Source organism: Callorhinchus milii, unplaced genomic scaffold, assembly GCF_018977255.1.
Source record: "Callorhinchus milii isolate IMCB2004 unplaced genomic scaffold, IMCB_Cmil_1.0 Scaffold11, whole genome shotgun sequence".
Taxonomy (NCBI): Eukaryota; Metazoa; Chordata; class Chondrichthyes; order Chimaeriformes; family Callorhinchidae; genus Callorhinchus; species Callorhinchus milii.
The window spans coordinates 19,570,044-19,597,171 of record NW_024704752.1 but is presented as its reverse complement, the minus strand read 5'-3'; the positions used below and the strand labels follow the sequence as shown (position 1 = coordinate 19,597,171).

Sequence of the window (27,128 nt, the reverse complement as noted above, 5' to 3'; positions counted from 1 at the left end):
AGAATACACTGTAAAGTGTAGTGACTGTATATATATATATATATATATATATATACACGATTCCTCATCACATTCCAGGGATACTTCAGAAATATGCATTTAAAAGCAATTCTCAAGGCTACATATAGAATTGATGCGATTTTGTGCTGCAGATACTGAATTACAAATCCTTTGCCATTTACAATCAGAATCGAGTTCTCTCTCACAAATTGCTTCTCATCAGACTTTAAAATGACAAGTTTAAACAAATCTGGATAAAAGATCTCAGATAGCTGTGATTATTATACTATATATTATATAAAGAAAAGTTCAAATCCCAAATTGTACCAGATGGTTTTTCTATGAGTTTTTGAAGTTGAAATCATCCTGAAATCTAACTGTTCGGACTTTCTCCTCCTACTTCCCACCCACAAAAAAAAATTAAAAAATAATGAGATTACAAAATACAACGATCGCCAAAATATAATTTTACTTTAGCAAGACTTTCAAAAAAATACTAGACAAGCCGAAAATACAAGGTTATTATTGAAGGGAATTTACTCAATCCTTCTTTTTAAAGAATGACGCTTTCAATTCAGAGCACTTTAATATCTTTGTAGGCCGTCCATTTACTCAAGTGACCTTTGTTTTTGAGCTCTCTGATGTCTGAATCAAGAAACGTGCAAATATGTTTAGATCGAAAATGTGAAGCCTGACTTATTCAGTTTCTCGGATTGTGCAGAGCCCGAATAATAAAGACCATTGAACATAAGGACAAAAGAATCTACCAGACAAAAGACCAAAATCCATCCAGTTCGCCTTGCACTCTGCTGACAGTCACTTGACAGGTCTTTTCCCAAACCATACACTGTATCCCCAGATATTTATTTTTTAACAGAAATCTATTCTGTTAGATTCTCTTCAACCGTGCCTTCAGCTCCCCTCTCGACTCTCTACCCCCTCCTCACTCCCTCCCTTCCCTCCCCTCACCCTGACCATTTCCCCCCTCCTCGCTCCCTCCCTTCCCTCCCCTCACCCTGACCATTTCCCCCCAATGCTCGGGTCCTGACCCAACTGTCCAGCGCCTTGGGACGTCCTCCCTACGTGAAAGGCGCTCTATAAATGCAATCTTGTTGTTGTTGTATCTAATTTGTTCTCGAAACAAACATCACTTTCTGTTTCGACCGTCTGTCTCCCTGGGGAGCCTGTTCCATACGTTTACTGCTCGCTCACTGAAGTAGTGTTTCGGCAGATTTATTTTTAATTTACCCCCTTCAATAGCAGGCCGTGTCCTCTGGTGCTCCTGCTACAACACTTGGCTTAAGGGAGTTGTGACTTACAATGTAGGGGACTTCCTTCTGGAAGCAAAACAAAGCTTTTTGGTGACTGGTAGAAGCTCAATTGGAAGCAACAACTGATTCAATAAGAGTGTATCAGAGAGAGAGAGAGAGAGCGAGATCAGTTTAAAAAACACACTTCCTGGCCTTCCTTACCTGTGCTTGATTTATGAAACGGTTAAAATACCATGTCCCAATTATCAGCTTTTATCTTCACACCACAGCTGAGGTGCAAAATAAAATAAATGCAATGTTGAAATTGTCAGGTTTCCATCAAGCTAAGCCCAATTACTTCTGTGGTCGTTTCCATCAAGAGAAACGAAGTGGGCCCTGACATTTAACCTACAGTACGTAGGGATCTGATGATGGGAATCAAAAGAAAAATGCTGTATAGCAAAAGTAAAATGCATCAAAAACAATTTCAAACAGCAAGTTTAAATAACCATGCTGAGATCTAACCATTTTCCATCCAGCACATACCTAAAAGCCATCATTATAACACACTGAGAATCGTGACAAAGTTGATGTGCCTATATAACATTAAAACGTGGCAAGGAATTTCACAATACTGCATTGTCTTTGCAGAAATATGAAATGATCAAAAGATTTCGCAGAAAAATATTACTCCAAGACAAGGAATAAACATACACCCACTATAACATTAAACCATTTTTACATTTATTGTTTCATTTAAAAATAATTAGACACAATACCTGATAATTGTGATTCCTTACTGTTATTAAATCGATGGCTGTTCTAGTCAATGCATTTGCAACACTGAGTGGAGATACCTTTATGTTGACACCACACTTTATTGTTTCTCTTTGTGAGAAGAATCATGAACGTCCTTATCACTCCAAGATACTGTAAGAAAGAGTCTATTCCCTCTCCAATTATTGTCATCAACTATCATTATCTGCTGACGGATAGGAAGTCGTGTTATTTAATCACACGTTTGCAATCACATGTCAATAATTAAAACTAAGCTTCGAGTATGTTGTGCATTTATGATGAAGACTGTAAAGAAAGATGCTTTGAAATCTAGTGGCCCGCAACGAATTAATAATTTAGGACATAATGAAGGCATCCCATAGAATCTGACCCTAAATCTCAGTTAGAAATGTGCAATTCTTAAAAAAAAATTTCCATGATTTTGATTTCAATGGATTTTTTGTAAGTAAAGTGAAAACTCATCTTCACCCATACAGAAACATTTAGAATTCACCGAGTAACAGCAACAACAAATTTCATTTACATAGCGTCCTTCACCTCGAATGGCATCTCAGAGTGTAACCCAATAGATATGTGTTGGGAGTCCAGTATTAAAACGTGCCTACATTTTGCGTTTCCAGCTCAGGTGTTTGCTAAATGTAACAAAAGATTACTGTGAAGCCTTTGTTTTAAAAAAGAAAATATTGCTTTGATTTTACGTTAAAGAAGGTAATTAATGACTGTAACCAAAGGAGGGAGACAGTAAGTCTGGTCACTTTCAGCTGTGCAAAATCTCCCTTTAGCTGTTCAAGTTGATCTATGCAGTCATGTGTCATAGGTCTGATCAGCAAACCTCGGCCCGTTGATATACCCTAAAGATATGTTCTAATGAGCAATACTATACCAGCCACTACAGCACTCGTCAATTTTTAAGAGATGAGATTCTGAACATTTGGTTGTTGACACAACTCAAGTGATAGAAATCCAAGGGCACTACTTTGAGAAAAATATCTTAAGTACATCAATCCTACACTGGATTTCTGCTCTAGATCAAGCAACTAAGATGTCAGAAACAAACCCAATGGCATCTACAATGGCATTTTTAAAAACGTATAAAGGGCTTTAAAACCATAGTAACAGAGTAGATCTTATCCAAGTCACATTATTATGATATCTGACAGAAGAATTAATGTGCCAGATCTATTTTGGGTTTTTAGCCACTATCTAGGTATTATTACTTTGAATAATAATGTGGAATATTAATTTTCTTAATATTGTTAAATGTGTCATTTCTTCTGGACCGCTGATAATATACAATCTCAGACACAAACTCAATAAGAGAAACCGGAGAAGGTGGTGTAATGTGCCTCATTATAATACTGGTTCACATTGGCTGGGAAAAATCTATAAACATTTCAACCCTAAACCATATAATCAAAATGAAAAAGGCTCGATTTTACAGCTAACATTGTACAAGACTTCTTGAAGTCTGCTTTGGAGCAATCCTGAAAAGGTTTATTTTACATACGTTTATGTAGACTGTACAATCGGAAACAGATCATTCAGCCTAACTCGTCCACCAATATTTGTACTCTGCACAAGTCTCCACTCACACCTCCCTCCCTCCCTCACCTTTCTATTCCCTTCTCCCTCACCCGTACATCTGGCTTCCTCTTAAATGCATCAAAACTCTTCTGCTTCTTGGCTTTTTAAGTGGTATGTTTTGCTCCACTTTACACAGAATCTCAGATGACAATTGAGATACTCAAAAGTTATTCAAAGGTATCCGAGCTCATTACAAACAAGCCATGAATTCTCACAAATCATTTCCCGTTGTACAAAGCTAATGCTCCTTACCTGATTTGCAAAAGTTCGGCAAAGGCCTCACTGCCAGCCAGGACATAGCTGATCCCAATTGAGATGCTGGAGAAAATCAAACCAGAAATAAACACATTTATTTAATTTGCTCAAAAAATACACAGTCAATCAATCCACTTTGCAATATTTCCTGTGCAGCGCTTTGCGATGTCTCAATGATGTGATGAAGAGCTGTATCAATGCAAGGATTATTATTATATTTTTATTGTATTTTATTGATTTGCAGACCAATATTTTTAATCAACACAATACCGGATCATTGTGCTAATATAGGCTTCAAGTAAAACAAGACTTTAAGCTTTAAAAATTTGCAAACAATATTTAACGTTGTTTTGTCAGGAGCCATTCACATGGCATTTGGCATTTCACTAAAAGCAGCATTTTAACAACACCTTTTGTGTCTCGAGACCATCTCTATTATGTTAGTGATAGGCGAGATGGGTTTTTTATTATGCATTAGACAATCTTTCATAAGCCCCTCATGTTCTCTCTGATAGTCTAGAAAGAATCCTTTTTATGCTGAACCCCCATTGAGTTCTGACCATCGTGACCAGAATAAGACAGTTTAACGTGCTACACACTTTCCCCTTGCCTTATATCTGCCAGTAGCCCCTGTTTATAAATGAAATCTTGTTGTTGTTGTCTTGTTGTTGTTATTGTTGACGTAGACAATAGGAAAGCTTTTATTGCCCCACACATCATCGATTGACACTTTTTTCCCCCCTCAAACCAAACATTTCAAAATATAAATTGCTAGTGGTGAATGAATAATTTTCTAATCACTCATAGATGGAAAATAATAGATTCACTTAGAGTAGGTTAAATGTAAATTAGTCTACAAATACTACATACTAGTATCTATGTGCACTTCACTAATGAGGTCCGATTTCCCTGATGCAAAGTAATTAAACTTTGAAACTTGTATATGATCCCAATGTTGAAACTGTTGCAGGATTATCAAACAACAGATCACGCCAATTTAATCTGAGAAGCACAGCGATGGCTGAGAAAAATCTGATACACAGAGCAACACAATTAAATGGATTTTTTTAAAAATTTGATAAAAGGATTAAATCCACACAAAACAACTAATGAAGTAACTTTGACACACACACACATTCATGCAAACAGACCCATGGGGATGATAGGCTCTTTGCTTGTAGAAACATTGTAATGTAGAACTTGGTAAATTACAAAATGTTAGGAATTTGCCTTGTTTTTCATAGATTGCAGTTGCAGTCAGTATAGTTAGCACTGGTCCAGAAGTAGAGGATGCTGGTCAAACAGAATTAAGTAGCGCTAACATATTAATGATTATGTTGGACACATCTTGACTACTAACAAGATAGCATCTTGCAGCTCATTACAAAAAAACCTCTCTAGTCCCTTTAAATGACTCCAATCATTTGATGATCGTTAAGAGACCTTTTTCTACGCTATCTGCATGCGAAAAATGTATCCCTTGGGATAGCAAGTGACTAAACACAGCAATCAAGAGCACACCATATTCCCAACTCCTTCACCATTTATACATTCACAGTTGCCGCTTGAACTTAACTTATCCTGTCCACTCTGATTGTAATCCTAGGCAAAGCATTACACAATGTATAATAATTACCCCTTTCCTTCTTACTCCAGCCTTCCTAACTGTTCAAGTCATCACCCTCGGTTTTTTAAGGCGTCGCCACATTGAACAATTTATCTGTATTGTCTTTGAATAACAGGTTGCAGCATTCCCTGTCACATACAAGTTCCACTGCAGTATTAATAAAAGCTAAGACTGAAGATGTAAAAGCTGTGTCACTAAAGTTCCCGCAATTGTAGATACAGCTAGTGTTGTAGTGTAATGAGTATTAGGGGGGAGATGCATTGATTGATGAGGAAAAACCTCCTCTTCTCCCTTCAGCTCAAAGTCCTAATGTGGGCTAGAATTCACAGGAGGTGAAAGAACTGAGATAAATTGCTCCCATCTCCAGAACAGACACTGCTATAATAATAGTAATCCTTGCATTTGATACAGAGCTTTTCACGTCTTCTAGACATCTCAAAGTGAAACGCAGCAGCCAATTACGCACAGCAGTGTCCCACAAACAGTCATGGATTGAAGTGACCAATTTATTAATTTTTTTTGAGCGATTATCATCAGGTGTGTGTGTGTGGAGTAAGGAAACTCGCCCAAGGTTTTGCAAACCCAGGTCCTCTCGCTTGTGAGGCGAGTGCTTTAACTACTGAGCTACAGGACTCCATCAAAAAAGGAGTGGGAGCTGAGACACTGGTTAAACTGGTTGGCCCCAGTGAGATAGGCATTTCCTTTGATCAACTGGTAGTTATGAGTTATGAACTAGTCCAGTTCTGATGAAGGATCGTGAACTCAAAATGTTGACTCACTTTTTTTCTCCATTGTTGCTGCCTGACCTGCTGAGAATTCCCAGTCACTTCTGTTTTTGTTTGTTGGCAGTTATGAGGGTTAGTCTAGTCACCTAGTAATATTGGCTATTGACAGTGCATCATCAAGGTTATTATCGCCACAAAACTACTGTGATTATCAATCCAAGTATCGTCTTAATTCTATCAGCTCGAACAAAATCTGGTTCAAATGAGTGGTAATAGCGCTAATTTGATATATCTGTTAAGAGATCAGTCTGTGCAACTTTATTAAGTTAATTGAAGTTAATTGTATCTGCCCCCAATAATGATTCAAGGAGTTTTCAGCATTTAATACCAGGGGTCAACTGATATTCTTGCACCCTCCTCAGAAATGTAAATTATAATAGGAAAAATGGCTATGATATTTCAGATGGTATTTAACCAAAGCAAAATTACAGAGACTGATATTGCATCTTAAGACACAAAAGTGAGAAAACCAGATAGCTTTTCTCATTTATAAAACACAGCTCCAGTCAGCCTAGTATTAGGATTGCATGGATTTAATTAACACGCCATTCACACAGTAAGATAATTCTCCATCTGAAAGAGGCGATGGAATGCAGAAAGAATGAGGGAGGAAACTACTGCATTATAAGCTATTATTGACAATAACAGTTTCCAAATATTTAAATTATTTCACTGCACAAGAGCTTTCTATATTCGTACCAAATTACTATGTAATGGCAGATGTAAAGATTTTAACACTGGAACCTCAAAGAAATGATAAACACCCACAGTAAAGACTGTGGCATCTGTCAGCTGCAGAAGGCCTACACATAATTACCTGAATATTGATTGCGTAGGTGAAGTGGATTGTTGTTTAAGTCTCCATGAAGGGGGCTGTAATGATTCTGGCAAGACAGGTTTCATTTTAACTGATGAACCAACCCCAACAAGAGATCTCATCAGAAGGTGAGCTCAGTATAAATCAAAAGATATTTACACAGACTCTCTTGAAGTCTCTCATCTTCGTGGGGGGGGGGGGGGTGCGGGAGTTTGTGGAGTCACAAGTGCTCAGCTCGCTGGAATGCTAAGCTGTTTATTTCAAAGAACACACAGATACACACACATACGCACAGATACAAGGTTTGTACGCAATAAGTCTTGAACCCTAACCCGAGCAAACTTGTGTACGATTTCATTTGCAGATAAGACTTCCGTGCTTTCATTAACCTTTTCTTTTTATGAGCAAATCAGTTGCAGCGTCTGCCAGAGCCAAGCTCAGCGGGATGCACGGCAGTGACATTTTCAATACCGGCAAAGAATTCAGCTTTTGTGTCATAAAACTCCATCATAGGCTTTTGTCATTCTCAGCAGGAGAATATCCAGCAGACTCCACGCTCACCTTCCACAGAGAAGCAGCAGTAATGAACACATTGTGATTTATTGGTTGAAGTACATCAAAAGCATATACACACACACCATACACACACCCCACACACACACCCCCCCCACCCCCACACCCCCACATACACTCAACCACACACCCCCACACCCATACGCTCACCACCCCCCCACACCCACACATACACACACACTCAACCACACCCCCCCACCCACACACTTACCCCCCCCACACATACCCACACACACACACTCACCCACACACCCCCACCCCCACACTCACCCCCCCCCCCCCCACACACACACCACGCATGCACGACAAAACCTTTCTCCTTTGGACTCTGATTTTAAAAGCAACAGGTTATGCAAAAAATATATTTTGTTAATGTTACGTGCCTGGCAGGTCCCAGATAAAATATCTAATGTAACCGACTTGAACAAGAGTCGCTTCCCATTGCCAGGGTTTCACTTGAGGGCTTCACAATAAAGTAGTTTTTTTAAAAAATAATAAAGGTAGTTTTTGAGTTTCAGCAAATCTGCGGCAATTAGTTGGCACAAACTTATGAAATGGGTAATGAAGTATTCTTGGATTGGTAGTGATGTGTTGAAAATGGTGGAAATTGAACAAACGCCCTGTTTTTATATATTTTTTCATTGACTACCATCATTTAATAATAAAAAATAATAATAATTTGGTCACTTCAATCTACGACTGTTTGTGGGACGCTGCTGTACCCAATTGGCTGCCACGTTCTGCCCACAAATATACGGTTAAATCACTTTACAGTATATTCTGTGAATCTCTTTGAAACGTCTAGAAGACGTGATAAGGCGCTGTATCAAATGCAAGAATTATTTATTATTGACCATTGTGCTGAGGCTATATTTCCAACTCAGTTTATAAAAGGTGCACATGTGGTGTACAAACTGTATAAACCATATAAAATCCCATTTAATCATTAACCTACACTGTGGATGTGTAATTCAATGCAGCTGGTAAGTGCCACGTAACAGAAGCCTACTGCTTCCCTCATCCACCACACTTTCTTGTTAAACTGATATTTTATAGATTGAATTTCCTCATTGAAATGCTGGTAATATCATTTAACACTTAAATCAGGTACATTTTATTTTGCAACATTTATAAGGTTATAAAACCTTATTGCTTGCACTTATGTTTTCTTCAAATCCACATTTTCTGGTCATCATTTAAATCCACTCCAGGTTTGTGCTTCCCGGGACCTTATTTATATTGCGGCCCACACTGTGGAGATTCACTGAGCCCGTATACACTAAAACATGTACAATCACGTATGCAAATACTACAACTACATCTCAAAAGCAATCTCAAGCTCAAACTTTAATTAGCTTATCTTCAGGTTAGCAGGAAGCAATCTCTGACCTCCCCAGCTGCCAGGTATAAATTAGGAATCCTTAAAACGTGTTCAATTACAAAAAAGGGCACAACTATATTACAAACCGCTAAGAACCTCCATGGGAGGTTTAATTGCACCGTGATGTTTGCATCTTAAACCAGTGGTCTGTGTGTGGCTTTGCTTTCTGCAGTAATACTGCTCAGGGTGCACCAATTTGAGTTGATGTTCACGAGGCTCTCACAAAACAGATCTCTGGAAATAAGGATAACCTTTAATTTCGCTGCATAAACAAAAGACTTCATCAATTAAAAGTTGAAATGAGCAAAATGAGCACAGCTGCCATTCGGGATATAACACAGATCCCACGAATTATTAGATTGCAGAGAAAAAACATACATCAATATGGTGTACGCAAGGCTGAAAATCTCACCACTAAGCTTCTGTGGACAAAACAAGATCTATTGCAAAAATGTCTGGTTATTTGATTTTGACATTGTATTCTGCAATCACAAGACTGCAACAAATTGATGTAATTTTCCATTCAATCAATGCAAAACCTTCTGTGTGACTTCAATACTCAGTTCAGGACTGTGGACTGTGACGTGACATCACCTCAGGAAGTCTCTCACACCAAGTCTCTGCATTGACTTGAGTTCATTTATTGTCTGAAAGCAATAATTTTTTTAAACGTTACTAAAATTAAGTTCAAAAGATCTTGGCTATTTAAACTTTACTGAAGAAACTTCATACTAGTTTAAACACCCATTAATGCAGCGTCAGACATGCATGTAGGGGCGCATGTCCAGAACATAAAGTTAAAGCCATGCAGAATCTGGAGGACAAAGTCACTTTGTGAACTTGCATCGCTCCACTCTAGGCACCACAGACCAAATTCTTTTGTCAGTCAAAAGAAGACCAACGTTCATCGAGTTCACCTTCCACCATCGTGGCAGTCACTTGACATCTCTCAAATTATATACTTGTAAAGGCTGGGTGTACATGCGGAATTCTCCCTTGCAGTAAAAGATGGGAAGGGGAGCGGAAGAAACAGTGGAAACTCGAGTTACATTAATAATAATAATAATCCTTGCATTTGATATAGCACTTTTCACGTCTGGAGGACGTCCCAAAGCGCTTCACAGAACACACTGTAAAGTGAATTGACTATATTTGTGGGCGAACGCGGCAGCCAATTGCGCACAGCAATGTCCCACAAACAGTCGTGGATTGAAAATGACCAATTTATTATTGTCTTTGGTTTTGGAGGGATTATTATTAGGCTCTGTGTGGAGTAAGGAAACTTGCCCAAGGTTTCGCCCTCTGCCTGGAATTGAACTCAGGTCTCTCACTTGCAAAGCGAGTGCTCTAACCACTGAGCTACAGGACTCCACTGTACATTACACTCCACATTAAGGAAGGTTATGTTGAAAGGTTTCATATCTCAGTTCTGTTGTAGTTGCAATTTCAATGTACAAAAGTAACATTGGTTTTGTTTTACAATTCTGACCCAAACACCTACCTATAAGTGTAACAAGTACGAGTTGAAGTACCATATAATGTATTGGTAATTTTGCTGAGTACATTATCAGCTAAAGTGTGGAATTAGCACAAATTGTTTCAGTCCCTGTACAATATTCACTGGATATTAATATAGATGGAGTTTCAAATGGCTACTTAGTACAGAAAATTTCTCCCACTTAGCACGATGCGCTTCATTAACTGAAATCATTCTAGCATTCTTCAAAGAGTCTACAACAGTGTTACAAGCAGTTAAGCCTATAATCATTCCTCTTCAATGTACAAGATGATAAACAAAAACCCTGAGAAAATGTAATCCTCCAAAGTGAGCCATTGGAGAGGCGAGAACGGTTTCTCTTCAATGGGTGTCACAAGACCACGTTGCCACAAGCAACTGTAATCCAGGAAGGCTTGGAAAACTAGTAAGAACATTTATACATGACTATGACTTTTCTGATAAGCAAATGTATTCTTTAAAATCCTCGTTCAGCAATTAATGATCAACACAAGTGGTTTCACCATCCAGGATGGATCTACACCGTCAACACAAGCAGCAGGTGAAGATCTGCTACTGTTATTATGCAGCTGTTGGACAGCAGGCTAACAACATAGACTCCGGTAAAATTAGTTCTGTATGAAGAAGGACCTGGGAGTTCACTTGACATTGGCACAAAACCTCAGTGAGCATCAGCATGATAGCACAGCACCAGATTATACTCAGTAACTGAAGCACAGAGAAATTCCAACATGAACCACACCAATAAAAGACTGGATATGATCCAGAATGGAAAGCGCTCGAGAGTTTGCAGCGAGGGTTTTTGCAGTTTAATCAGCGTACACCTCGCGGGAATCTTTTTCTGAAACCCATTTTCTTTTGCAAAAAGTAAATTTAAAAAATTGCTTACAAATGCAGCATCAGATGGAGGCTGAAAGCGTAGCTCATGTACTTGTGGAGGAAAAGGACACCCAGAATGTGCAGGTTTGGCACTTGTTCTTCCTCACAATGATCGGCTTCAATTGCTTGGTGCAGTAACACATGGCCTGCAACGAAAGATTAAAATGGTTAAAAATGAAGCAAAACAGATAAGGAAGAAATAGTTATCTGTACATTCAGCAGAACAGAAAAAAAGTTTTATTTTGGCATAAAAGAATGATAGTTAATGGGTAAAATTGGAATAATCCAATCACAGAAGCAACAGTAATGCTTTAAATGATGCAAAATAGGCAACAGATTTTTTTTTGCAGACAATTGAACATCTAAATTTTCATTTGAATGAGACGCCTGGTTTAATGCGGAAAAGTAATTACTTTTTTTCATACAATGGAGCAGATACATTTTGAGATACACTGTTTAACCTGCCGAGGAAATGAAAAATATCTAAGTTTTGTTCATAAAAGTGAATGTTCATATATTCCTTTCACCACAAAATACAGTTAATTCACTTTACACGAGCGCTTTGAGACGTTGAAGACATGATAAGGTGCTATATCAAATGCAAGGATTATTACTGTAATAATAACACATGATCATCCATAGCAAGCAAAGATTTTCACAAGGGACCAAATCATGGCAAAGTGGAATTTTTCTTTATTATTCTTTAAGAAAATATAACAAGGCTTATTGCTGGGTGGGCAGTCATTTTCGTGTCAAGCACTAAGCAAACCACTCAAAATGTGACTTTTGACCTAGGTACGTACACACATGGCTTAATGTTGCTGAAGAGATTCTACTTAAATTAGGACGGGTTGCTATTAATCACACCTTCTGCCAATTTTCCACAAGTCACGGAGCAGCGCGAAAGTTAATTTGAAGGTAGCTTTAACACTGCATAATTAAAAATGGATTTTTTTTAAACAAATCATTCCTGCAGAAACCAGTTGGAGTAAAGAATACAAGAAAATAAGCAAAACCATCTATAACTTCTTACTGGTCTTTCCCCAAGATTGTAACAGTTGAATTCTCTGTTTTTGGGAAGGGGGGGATTGGTACACTCCAGTGGAATGAAAGAAAGTTTTACAGAACCACTTATTTTGCCTATTTCTTATTGTTAAATTTGGTGGGCTGGCCAACTCAATTGGTTGTAATATTCACTTTGAGGTTGTGTTTACTCTTATCCGGGTGTAAAGCTGCTGTGGTTGCCTTGAGTTCCATTATTCATTATGATCAGAATCACAGTACTTGAGAGGATTCCTACATTCTCTCACTAAGGGTGTAATATTTTACATTGTAAAGGTCTTAAGAACACTAGCTATTAATCCACTGTATAAGTGCATAAAACAGCTGTCCTCAAAAATAGAAAATATAATAATGTTACTATTGAGCAATGAGGTTTCAAAAGAGCACGCTTACTGTACTTAACTGAACGCAGCAGCCTGTGACAAGTTTGTAATAATTTACAGCTTTTCTATATGTTGCAATGTACAATTCCCTCTTGTTAAAAGACATCGGCAACAGAGAAAGGGGAATGAGACACACAGCAGTAAATTGCCATTGTGACTGAAAGAGATTGGGACATCAAGTTGCAGGTTCCCTAGGGTACAAATGACTGTGGACTGTGATGTGCAGCCAAAATTTCCATCTGTAAAGCACATTAGTGTGTGAGTGTAACAAGTGAGGGATCTGGCAAAGAAACCAAAACGAACGGAAGGCTGTTTGAAGGTGAGAAAACAAATGGAAAAGGCAACCTGAGAAAAAACTGTTTTCCAAAATTAGGAAGTTTCGTCCACAAAATATACAGTCAACTCACTTTACAGTATATTCTGTGAAGCGCTTTGAGACGTCTAGAAGCCATGATCAGGTGTTGTATCAAAAACAAGGATTATTATTATTACAAGAGGGAATTGACATTATAAAACTTTTTTATTGTTAGACATTTTAAAACATGTTCAATCAGTGAAGCTACATTAATACTTTTGGGAAAGGATTTTCAACATGACAATTAAAATAACATCCCTTTTGCAAAGCTGCTCTTGAGACAGCTGAGGTGATCCTGAAATCACACCCGTGACAAATGCCCAACAGAGAACAAAAAACAATTCAATGCAACTTTCTCTTAGTCTCCAACTTTGAAATCTTCTTTCTTCATACCTATTTGTTGTAACTGCTGTTTTATTTCTACTGATAATAAACTCTTCGGTGTCACCCATGATGACAGAACTCATCTTTGAGCAGTTACATGGGTCTGACATTTGATATCAGTGAAAAAAATTTTCTTCTTTCTTATTGAATCTAAATATAGGAATGCATCATAACTTATACTTAATTTAATGAGTCTTACTTTTTTCTGTTTTGCAATACCAAGGTCACAATCTATTAACTTAAGTTAAGTATTAACTTAAGTTAACTATTAACTTAATAAACAATAATCTATTCCATCTTTTTTCTACCTTTTAGGTAAAACACATTAAAAAAAATTCCTGTAATAGATTTGGTGAAACAGAGAAAGGTAATTTTGGTCAATCGGCATCTGAACGACTGATGAGAGAGTTGGTGAAGTTATTCAAATGCTTGTGAGACCAGATGTCTAAATTTACTTAGCATTCGACTTACAGAAAGTCTATTGAGAGAACGTTACCAGTTCAAAGAACTGCTCAGAGGAATGAGAAAGTCTACAGAGGAAAGCCAAACAGGAAGTTGATGTTTGGGTAGTTTTCAATGTGTGTGGGAAATGCTTTGAGTGTTCCAAGATACTATCCTGAGTAAAAGGCGCTCCATAAATATAAGTTGTTCTTTTGAGAACCTTCTTATAATCACTGGAGTTCTGCAAGAAGAGGCTCCTTTGCTTTCCCTTCCCCACACCCCCACCCCAAACTTGCTTTGCATCCAGAGCAAAGTAACTTGAGACATGAGAAGTTTGAGTCAGGTCTCAGGATGCTAAGATGTCAATACAGGCTCAATAAATTGGGTAACTAAGATTTTCAAATTCATAAGTACTTATTTATGTCTTTAAACCAAGGCCACTACTTGAAAAGAAAAAGAACTTTCTCTTGGAGTCACGGCCAACAAATACCCCAGATAAAATTGATCACTAACTTCATGGGCATTTGTCGGACATTGCTGTGCTTGTGAATCAATTGTTGGGTGTCCTGCAAAATCCTACACCTTGTAAATCCTGTGAAGCGCTTTGAGGTATCCTCCCAAAGTGAACATCACTATATCAAGAATGAGCATGATTATTACTGGTAATATCTGCTGCTCCACCAGGTGCAGCGATGGCTTTTCAACGCAATGTGTGGGGATAGATAGTGTCTCAATGTTAACTGCAGAGGAAAATCAGATAAGGAGCTTCTGAATAGAACAATATACCAACAAATACTGGCATCAAATTTCTCCGCTTTCCTACTTTATATTGAAGTATTGTTTTTTCACCTCTCGTCGGTTATCTAATCCTGTCCAAACTGTTACACATCAGTAAATCTGTATCATAAATTACTATTATTTCAATGCATAATTCATTCGAGAAAATGCCTAATTAGAAACCTAATATAACCAGCCAGCCTATGAAACAAGATCCATCGGTCTGGAGGTCCTTGGTTTAATATTTTGCTAGAGTTACATTTTGATTGAACTAAGACAACAGCAACTGCCAAGAAGACAAGAAAATATATCACAGCAGGTATCCAATGCTACTTAATTTTCCCCACCACAAATCACTGCCACAAAGAAGATGATCGAATAATTAAGATAGAGAAAAAGTCTGAACTTCACACTTATCATTATAACTAATGTGTCAGGCAAATGTCATTACTATAAATGTAATCCTTTGAGAATGAAGACCTATTGAAAAATATTTGGCACTTGAAATGAACTGTGTTACATATCAAGTAATGATGGGCAACATATAACACTTGTAGGCTGATTTTACAGAGAAAAATAATCTCCAAGACCAATAGACAGTACTTTTCAATTAACATTCAACTTGGGCTCAGCTCAAATTAATGATAAAACAATTTTCATTAGACAACCTTCCAAATTTTTGTTAAATGTGAATATCAAACCCCAAGCAAATGGGAGATTAAATCATTTCAATGATATGGTAAGTCTTAAATCTTTTCATTACACTTTGATGAATGGGCTAAAATTAAACAAGGGAAACAACATTTAAATGACAAACTAAGAGTACTGTTTTGACCTGGAATAATTACTTAGCTTTCAAACTTCATTTGAAATTAAGTAGCGCAACTGATTAAGGAATGTTTAACCGGCTGAAAATATTGTAGGAACTTTGTGGTATTTTGACGGTATTGCATCTTATGGGTAACATTGGTGATAAATTTACTCTAAAATCTGTGGCGCAATGCAAACTAATAAAAGCTTTCAATTGCACCAGGTTTATAAAGTTCCAGTTACACTCTATGTGCAAACATTGTACAATTTTTCCAACTACAGCAAGTTGCCCATCAAAGTGACAAGAAAGCTTTCTAACCGTCAAGAAGTGGAGGATTTGCGAGGTCTTCTGAGCATGTGACACCTGCTTGGACTAAAGCATCATTTTGGAAATATCTGGTATGTTTAGATATTAAATGGAGAGGTTTTGAGGTTATAAATTGAGAGCAATTTATATCCAAAGTTCATCTGAATATGAAGTGGAACTTTTGATTATCCAATCCAAGTTATTGGGCTTCCTGATCAGCCACCTTAATGCTCTTCTAGAAAGGCTCCCAGCCTTTGTTAGCCTTCCTGAGTCTGGGCCCACACAATAATAATAATAATCCTGGGATTTGATACAGCACCTGATCACGTCTTCGAGGCGTCTCAAAGCGCTTCACAGAATATACTGTAAAGCAAATTGATTGTATATTTTGTGGGCGAAACGCGGCAGCCAATTGCGCACAGGAGTGTCTCTCATACAGTCATGGATTGAGTGACCACATTTTTTTATTACTATTTTACTTACACCCTCACCCCCACACACACACACACACACTACCCCACCCCCCGTCAACTCACATACAACATCTCGCTTGTCCAAACTAAGACTAAATCTCATTGTCAAACGAAAAACATTTGTTGAGGTTAAAATTGAAATTCCATACCACATTTTTCATGTGGTTTTAACTAGGCACCACAAAAGCTTCTTTCCACACAGAATTTGAATCATTTTTGTAATGCACAATATATTCATATTAAAGTGATTACCTGGCATTGATCTATTTCTATCAAGTTGTAACCACTGTTGAAACATTAACATATTATTACTACTCTTATTCTCTCTCTCAATATACAACAACTTGCCTCTCATGGACTGTGTTCATATGAGGTGACTTGGGTCTGGATCTTGGTACCATATGAATTTCCCCCGCCCTCCCCCATGTTATATTTCCTATTAAGAATATTACAGTGTCACAAAATAATAGGTTATTGGACTAAGCAGAAAAAAAAACTGTGCACCTGTAATTAATTTATCTTAATTAATTAATTCTTAAGAAACAAATTGCTTTTTATTATAAATTCTGGCCTCATCAAGAGATGAAATTTAACAAATTGTATTAAATCTGCAATGCAGTAATAAACCTGGGATGAATAGTAATGGTGATATAAGAGTTTTTAAATATTGGAAAATGAAGCCTTACTTAAGTTAATTAGATCTTCCTCACTAAGAAACCACTAAAAAGTAAATTACCTACAGTAGACTTCTGATCATGTGCCCTGTCTTAACTTGTTATTACTACAGAGGTCATTATACTCTCAATATCCCGGCCACATTTATTTATGTATTTACACATATGCCTAACTGGCTACTTTGCATAACTAGTCATTGAGCCCTTTCCCTTGGAGTGACAAGTTACCCCCCAATGATTCTACAACTAAACCAATAATCAATGAGCAACGAGCTGGGTGAGAGTGCGAGGAGAGAAATCATTACGCTAAAATGAGGAGAAAGGAGGTTCTTGGTAAATTATGCATCAATTGTGGTTGCTCACTGTCCAGGTAAGGACCATACAAACAACTCCACGGTCTTCATTTACTGAAGTAACAAGGTCTGCTTTCCAAAGTTAATGGCCAACATGGGATCCAATATTCAAAGCATCAACATGTGCAGCTGCAAAGGGCAAGTAGAATAATTAGTTCTAACAAAATTGCAAGAACACCATGTAGCTCAGCGTGAAAATCTGGACACACATTTGCCCAGAAAACCAAGCTAAAAGAAAAATTAAAACAATTAATTGTGATCACTGATGGACCATATGTTTCCAAGCATACCGAATAAATATCTTGGAAGCAAACAGAACATTTAGTCTAAATGTGGGCCTGCTATCTGCTTGTTAGTGCTTTCCAGTTCCATTCACTAATTAAATATTCTCAGGAAATGGAAAGCAAAATGTGCACCAGTCTGGAAATAATCACATTGGAGCAAATTACAGTTATCCGAAAAGCAAAGGGAGTTTTTTCTCAGTATTCTGGCTGACAATGCTCTTGATAAAATTGCTAATTCACTTACTGGCTGTTTCCAAGCGCTCTGAGACGTTGCCCTGTGTGAAGGGCACTATATAAATAGTCGTTGTTGTGGAATATTGCTGTGTGCAAATTGGCTGCCACATTCCCCTACATAAATACAGTCACTGCACTTTACTGTAAATTCTGTGAAACCCCTTTAGACATCCTCCTGCTGTGAAAGACGCCATATCAAATGCAAGGATTATTATTAATTATTCCATTTGATGCAAGAAATTCTATTAAGAAAGGGCAAAAGGATTCATACTGTATGAATAAATAATATATTGTACTGACTTTAAAATATCTTCAAATTGTTTTTATTAATGTTCAGAAAAAGCCAGTGAGCAAATAAAATCAAGTGCCCAAATTATATGGTCCACAGAATTAAATTTTTTTTTCTCCAAATTCGACTCAAAGCAATATAAATTAGGCTTTCTGATCCACGTCACTGTACTGCCTAAAACCAAGAGACATCCCAGCATTTAAACACTGCATTAGATACTTAAATAGAAATTTAATCCAACCCTTGAGTTCAGATCAGTTGAAATCTGCCTGAGATCAATCTAACACAGTTATGACACCTGCCAGTTTGGCTCCGCTTCAGAACTCCTTCAATCTAATTCTTGTTAGGAAGGGCATTGGATTCGCTGAAATGATGTGGAGCTACTTTGGACTAAAAAGCATCTTTCTTTCTTTCTTGCTCACTACATGGGCTCATGAACTTCATCCTCCAAATTCAAAGCAATGAACAAGGGACTGTGATTGCTCTCACATTTCCCCATTGGCAACTCTCATATACATAATGCTCTTCCATCTTCTCAGCTTTATAAATACACAGTCACTCCACTTTACAGTATATCGTGTAAAGTGCTTTGAAATGTCTCGAAGACGTGATAAGGCGCTGCATCAAATGCAAGGATTATCATCATTATTATACAAACAAGTAAAAAGCCATGTTTTTTTCCCCCTTCTCTTTGTAGCAAAACAACTGAATATACAGTTTTGTGCGTCACTTGTATTGCCAATAAAAAGAATAAAATTGAACCATGATTTGAAAGAAAATTAAAACTCTCTTTTTTCAAGCTTCATTTCTTGTTAAAAATACATCTGAGCTCAAGAGAGAAAAACTTTGCTCAGGAGCCACTTTCTCCACTGAACACAAACTTGTTGGAGAACTGAATTTATTTTTATTAACACCAGTTACTGAAAGGTTTAAATAAGCAACATTTAAGCTCTGTGCATTGTTGTGAAACACCAATATAAAGTAAACGTAGCGTGATCACAGCCATTCAAAACCACACAACTCAAAATCAATCAACATTTGCCTGATCACACTCCTAATTCACATTCCCACCACGGCAATATTCTTAGTGCATCCATTTACACATCGTAGCATTTCCAAAACAAGACCAATTATAGCTCACAATCTGTGCATCATTCTGTTGCAAAGTGCCATAGCCAGGAAAATAACTCGCACAGCACATCTCAATCTCAAAAATAAATACTTTTGAGTCCAACAGGCTGCCTGGTCTGTGAGTAACCAAATAGAGTACAGGTGCATCTGTACCACAGACACTACAATAACTAACTAACTTGAGACCCAGTCAGTGAAGTGGAACAGACTCTGGTACTCATGATACCATGAAACACAGCACAAGGTTTGATCATTACCAAATGGATTGTTTTTTTTTAAAAAGCTAATCTGAGTTGGAACAGGAGATGGGTTGATGAATGGAAGCCTACATTACAGTAGAGTTCAAAACAGCTTTACTCACAGATGGAATGTGACAGAAAAACACTTTCAATTGAATAAACAATTGGAGCAAAACTAGTGATGATTGCCAATGTGGCTCACGTCAACAGCAGTGGTGGGAACTATGGAAACAGCAAGAGCAGCAAAATGTGGTTACAACATGCCTTCTCCCTCTTCCTGCTTTGAAACCCTGGCAAATTCAGTTCACCAGAATAAATATACAAATTAAAGTTTCAGCAGTCTCGACCCAGTATGCAATGGGAATCAGAACCACCACACGCAGATTTTATGGTGTAGCAGAAATTAACATTGCAAACACAATCTCAACACCTAAGGAAAGTCGGTGTGACAAACAGGGGAAGGGAGTGGTAGGAAAATTACAGTTTGGCAAGTCATAATAAGGAGGAGATTGGAAGTGGCATTTATTGAAGTGGGAGTAATTTGATGCAGGTCAACCTCCTGAACTCGGTCACGAACAATATATTTATAGATTGAGTTTCAAGTGTCTGCACCATTCTGTCACTAACAAGCTACTGTGTGATTGTGCAGCACCACATGAAAGGTCTGCTAAATGCTTCGTGTTTTTTTTAAACACAATATTTAAATACTAGCGTAGTGTAATAGAAAAAGGCAGCTTCCATGGAAACACACTCGGCTCACTGCCTCAGGGTTTGCTCAGCATATGGGAGCAGTTTATTGGCTCACTTTCCTGAACTCCAATATATATCATTTAAATACATGTGTGCAACTAACACCGTGGATATAACTGTGCGAATTAGGTCAGGTAACTGAAATAACTACTATATTTTTGATGATAACGCATGGGAACATGAAACTAGAATATGAATAAGAGGCTTTTTTTCAAGGAAATCCAAGTTCACATTTACTGGCCAAGACCTTCTTGTATGGAATACAAACATCAGCCCAAACACCAGGACTGGGGTAAACCTTATTCCTCTCAGTTTATTCTGTGGTATTATTTGCTCTGCCAAATGTCCCAACATTTTCCCCACCTGTGCAATTTCCATTTTGGTGAGTTATTAGAAACAATCAGACCAGTGTGATGACTCCATCAGTTGGAGAAATAAAAACAGAAATTTCACAGGAAGGTGAACATTGAAGCTGCTGAACTTGCCCATATTCCTTTGCGGTCTTTTGGGTCCACATTACATTGGCATCAATAGAACAAGCATCAAACTTGTAAACTCTAATAATCCTTGCATTTAATTTAGAGAATTCTCACATCGTTGAGATGTCTCAAAGGCTTCACAGGATATACACGAAAGTGGACTGACTGTATTCAAGGGCGAAAACTATGACTGACAGGAGTTTCAATCTGCATTTATCTGAAGTCTACAATATAACTCTTAAATTGATATACAGCCTTATTATGTCTTTGAGAAGTCTCAAAGCGCTTCAGAGTATAATGTAAACGTGTGTGTTTTGTGGCCTTTCTCATCATCAAGGTCCCTCATTCCTGGTACCATCCTCGTAAATCTCCTCTGTACCCCTTCCAATGCCTTAACATCCTTCCTATAGTGTGGTGCCCAGAACTGGGCGCAGTATTCTAACTGAGGCCTAACCAGTGTTTTATATCAGTTAATCATAACCTCCTGACTCTTGTACTCTATGCCCCTATTTATAAAGCCTAGAATCCCATTTGCCCTTTTTACAGCTGTATCTCCCTGTCCTTCCACCTTCAAGGATTCATTTACCTGCCCCCCCAGGTCCCTCTGTTCTTTCACCCCCTTTAAGATTGTATTACCGCCTATATTGCTCCCCTCATTCTTTCTGCCAAAATGCATTACCTCACATTTCTCTACTTTGAAACTCATCTGCCAAGTGTCGCCCAATTTAACAATTGGTCTGTGTCTTCCTGCAGTTGACTCCTATCCTTCTCACTGTTCCCAGGTTTGTCCTTCTGTCCCTTTTTGTACAGGAGAGTCACATTGGAATAGAATTTGTGGAGTCCTGTAGCTCAGTGTTTAGAGCACTCACTTTGCAAGTGAGAGACCTGAGTTCAATTCCAGGCAGAGGGCGAAACCTTGGGCAAGTTTCCTTACTCCACACAGAGCCTAATAATAATCCCTCCAAAAAAACCAAAAAATAATAAAAAAAAATTGCTCATTTTCAATCTACGATTGTTTGTGGGACATTGCTGTGCGCAATTGGCTGCCGCGTTCGCCCACAAATATACAGTCAATTCACTTTACAGTGTGTTCTGTGAAGCGCTTTGGGACGTCCTCCCGACGTGAAAAGCGCTATATCAAATGCAAGGATTATTATTATTATTATTATTATTGGCCACTCCAGTCCTCTGACACCACTCCTGTGTCCAACGAAGATTGAAAAATTGTGGCCAAAGCCTCCGCTATTTGTACCCGTGGCTCCCATAGTACCCTTGGCTGCATCCCGTCCGGACGACTTATCTACCTTCAGCGCAGTCAACCTTTTCAGTACTTCCTCTCTGTTTATACTTATCGTATCCATTTCCTCTGCCCTCTCCTCCGATACTGCGGCATTTGGTGCATCCACTTCTTTTGTGAAGACAGATGCAAAATACTCATTCAGTACATCAGCCATTGCCCTCTGCCTCCACAATAAGATTTCTGTCTTGGTCCTTAATTGGCCCCACCCTACCTTTGACTAACCTTTTCTTTCTTGATTAGTGTAGTGACTGTACATATAGGCAAATTGTTATAAAATGTAGCCAGAATATTTCATTCCCCATTGATAAATCAGAATAAGTAACATCAAGTGAGATGAATTAATGGACTATAATTTTTTTTAAGTTCGTACAAACAAATTAATTTATGAACTCAGCTTTGGGGTTTATTTTCCTAATGCTGGGTTATTTACACTCATTAACAACAGATGAAAGAACAATATTCATGTCTTTACCAAAAATCCATTTTGGGGATTTTTTTGTGGAGTCCTGTAGCTCAGTGGTTAGAGCACTCGCTTTGCAAGTGAGAGACCTGAGTTCAATTCCAGGCAGAGGGCGAAACCTTGGGCAAGTTTCCTTACTCCACACACCTAATAATAATCCCTCCAAAACCAAAAACGATAATAAATTGGTCATTTTCAATCTACGACTGTTTGTGGGACATTGTTGTGCGCAATTGGCTGCCGCGTTCGCCCACAAATATACAGTCAATTCACTTTAAAGTATATTCTGTGAAGCGCATTGGGACGTCCTCCCGACGTGAAAAGCGCTATATCAAATGCAAGGATTATTATTATTATATTATTATTTAAGAAATCATATCTTTAAAATCATGCTGTTTGACATCCGTCACCTAACTTTTTCCACCAGAATTAGCCACACACTCTTTCGACTACAAAAATCAATTTGTTTCTATTAATCTCACCTGGTATAAGATATTGAACGTCATAACTTTTCTTCATCTACACATGAAGATTGAATCATCATAAATTATTAAAAGTAATGATTTCATTTCCACTGAATAAATTGCTGGAAACATTGCAACATAAAATTGAATAACCAATACATGTATATTAAATATGAATTACGAGCAATATTATTACACTACCTTCACTCGCATTATTTCAACTGTACTTGAGTATTTATTGCATTGAACTGCTAGAAATGAGTTAATAATACTGCTTATCATTGCTTTTTCATGGATCATTTGCATCTGTTAATATTCTTCTCATATTGAGAGCTTTGATAGATGGGACATGGGTGTCATCTAACCAGAACACTGACAAAGGTACAACCCACCATCTAGTAATAATAATATTTATGTCGTTGTCCTTTACTACATCTTGAAGCTCTGTTCTTGATACCCATTCATATTGCAACCTTTAATTGACATAAAAATCAGAACATAAAAATAACGTTCTCAGCTTCGACAGTCCTGAAACATTGTGAATGTCACACAATCCTAAACTAGTTTATTTTTTTTAGATTAAAACTAGACTGCGAAAGACTACAGCAATGTTGCAAATAGTAAATAAACTTCTATACCATCACAGAACACCAACAATTCCATTACAGTGATTAAAAAAAACTATTTTAGAGCAAGTCATTAAATTGGTGCCGTTAAGTGCATTCAAATATTTTAATGCTATATAGTTTAGGAGGAAACAAACTAACAGAATTAAATTAATATTTACAACTCCATGTTTTGAAGCAAACAATCTAGTAAAATAAACCATTAAATTTACCTTTTATGCTCTTCAATTAATCTGCCTAATTGGTTTGAACTCCCCAAATACCTCTAAATTCTGCTTGCTCAGTTGTACTCTTCATTGCTTTAGGAATTAACAAACATTAGAAAGTTGTAGCAATTAATGGGTGTTCAGATTGCATGCAACAGTAGAAAGAATGGATCGTTCAATCTTTCCATCTTGCTCCACCACCACTATTGAGGTAATACACTTATTTCTTAAAATGTTAAGATAGTCCATGGTGTAATAATAATGAATTCATTAAGATTCTCATTGTTAATACAATCAAATCTGAAGGGTTTTCCAATATTCACACAGTTCTGACTCACACGATCCATCTTCCAACATGAAAGACAAGATGCTTGTACCGTCACCAAGCCTTGCTATGGTTCTCTTGGTGAGGCGGTTTAAGCACCAACCCTGACCTGTAAGTTACGGTACTGTATTGAATTCAATTGCGAAGCCTTACAAGCAACTCGTCACCAACACCTCTTCACATCCTTCTTGAACGAGATTTGTAATGGGAGTAAAAAAGTTACTATTCAATATGAATTTGGATCACAGACAAGTACAACCCACTCAGTACTATTCTGTTCATTCGGCACACAGTGCACGATTTGCAATACACCCACACAACTTATTTTAAACAATTTTGAATCAAGTGAGCTTCTAAATGTGTTAAGGGATATAAAAGGCTCGCGCACGCACACACACACACACACACACATGCACCCACCCACTCACACACAAAAAAGTAATTTGCAACTGAGCAACTCAACCATAGCAACAATTTCAGTCAGGCGTAGGCTATTGGTTTATCTCGTTATCCCATCCAATTTCCCACAAGAGTTTCCTTTGATGCATCTTTCTCTAAATCTAACAACCGTGAAGCATTTCACTTAACAGGACTATGCCTTGTCCCTTTTTGAAAACATTGTTATGTTTCTTATCATACAACACTTCTGTTAGCTGGTGCCAGTTGACAAAGATTAGTCTGAAGGATTTCCACTTCAAATGTACAGTGGTATATGTTATGATGATATTTTCACAGCTCAAGATATCTATTTCACTCCCTTCCAGGTTTTGACCCGTTTATCTGCATCAAGATAGAGCTGAAACAAGACTTGTCAGATTCCCTGATCGCAAGGTTACAGTGTAGAAATCTAAACCTTCAAATATTGATGAATGAACAGAAAAATACCCATGAATAATGTTGAAATTAATCTCAGTTGAAGAAATGTGGAAGATTTGTAAAATGATGGTGAGTGAGGAGGATGAATCTCAAACTGTAGTACTCTTGAATTATTATATTTGGGACTGAGAATAACATTCTTCCCATGTATGGTGCAGTTGGATGCATTGATAAGTTACCAAGATCACCTTATTAAGTGTAGCAGGACCCCTCAAACCTCACTGACCCTCAAACTGTATTGCACCCAAATTCATACTGGACTTTGCGTAACAGAGTGCTGTAAAAATCTCACATTCCTACACACATTGCACAATGTAAACCCAATATAATACCCAGCGATTGTCCAACAATATTTTCCCCACAGATCCTGATCCAAATGATTCTGACACATGTGAATGTCTACATTTATTTCCCAGAAATTAAGTAAATCATTGCGAATATACACACATAAAATCTATTAAGGTATCCAATCTGTACTGAATAATTTCAGTGTAGTGTAGTATTAATAGCAGAGCCTTCTCTTAAATCATTTTAATCTGCAGAAGTTAATCTGGATGTTCCCACATGTGCTTGCGAAAGAAAAAGCTTTGGAAAAACATGCCAAATATGATAATACATTATCTTGAATTTAGACACATGCAAAAAACAGAGACACATTACTATCTGAAAGTATTTAAGTTCACTCAATATTGCTATTTCACGTACTTTACCACAGAAAGCATCCACATGATTTTATATTATTTCAGAAAAAATTGGTTCAATTATTCCTAATGTGGTTACAAATACAGATTTTGTTGTGAAACAGAGTTGAGAAAAGGAACAACAGTTTACAATAAGTTACAAAGTGGAAAAAACTGGGGTTTTTGTATCTCTGATTTTCATTTTTACAAAATGCTTAGTTATGAATTCTCATTACTTCAGCTAATTACTTTTGATGTATTGGAGAGCCTTCATAAACAAGGAAGGGTTAGATGTTTTTAGTTTGAGCAGTTTTCAATTGTGCTGAATTTCCCCATACAATTTATCTTCATTAGCCAACTATTCTGGTGTACCCTTGTCCAAAACTCTTAATGAATCAATTTGCTAAGCTCAGTCTGGACTGATTAGGTAACATCTACGTTTCTGCTTCTAAATCAGTGCCTGTGTTCTTGCCCCCGCTGTTTACGTTCCCTATGGTGAATGCAATCGCCAGCTAAAACCATCTGGTCTTGCTTTGTCTCACTACCAGCCTCAGACATCTGAAGCACCTTTTCATTCATTCTGCAAGAGCGATACCAAGTGACACTCAGGGACTATGTAATAATAATCCTTGCATTTGACATAAAGGAAACCAGGCACAATTTTTGGCAAATACTTCATGCTTTTCCAAACTCCATAGAATTGTAGGTTAAACTCCGTTGAAATTAGCATTTTTATTTTCAAAAACACCAATTTTTTAAAAAATTGGTGACTCTCACTTGCCCTTCGCTGAACAATTAATGATTTGTGAGAAAAATCTATTTATTATCATTGTTTATCCTTCCAACGTTTGCACAAACATCTTAAAAGTGTGGAGTCCTGTAGCTCAGTGGTTAGAGCACTCGCTTTGCAAGCGAGAGACCTGAGTTCAATTCCAGGCAGAGGGCGAAACCTTGGGCAAGTTTCCTTACTCCACACAGAGCCTAATAATAATCCCTCCAAAACCAAAAACAATAATAAATTGGTCATTTTCAATCCACGACTGTTTGTGGGACATTGCTGTGCGCAATTGGCTGCCGCGTTCGCCCACAAATATACAGTCAATTCACTTTACAGTATATTCTGTGAAGCACTTTGGGACATCCTCCCGACGTGAAAAGCGCTATATCAAATGCAAGGATTATTATTATTAAAGTTAACCTGGATGAGAGCAAACACCTTTTCAATGGAAGTTGAGTTTGAGATGAGTTTGTCCAGTACATACATGTATATATGTAATGGTCCAAGTTTCCTAAACATTTAG

General features: G+C 37.5%; 1 protein-coding gene across 2 annotated transcripts in view; it reads right to left on the bottom strand.

The window, feature by feature from the left end:
- Positions 1-27,128, bottom strand: part of si:ch211-51h4.2 — a 145,431-nt gene that overhangs the window by 100,174 nt on the left and 18,129 nt on the right. For both annotated transcript variants that reach the window (XM_042339371.1, XM_042339372.1), the window contains exons 6-7: positions 11,476-11,611; positions 3,885-3,950 (exon numbers count right to left, since the gene is read on the bottom strand). In XM_042339371.1, coding sequence (XP_042195305.1) covers positions 3,885-3,950; positions 11,476-11,611 — 202 coding nt within the window. The remainder of the gene's footprint in view (positions 1-3,884; positions 3,951-11,475; positions 11,612-27,128) is intronic.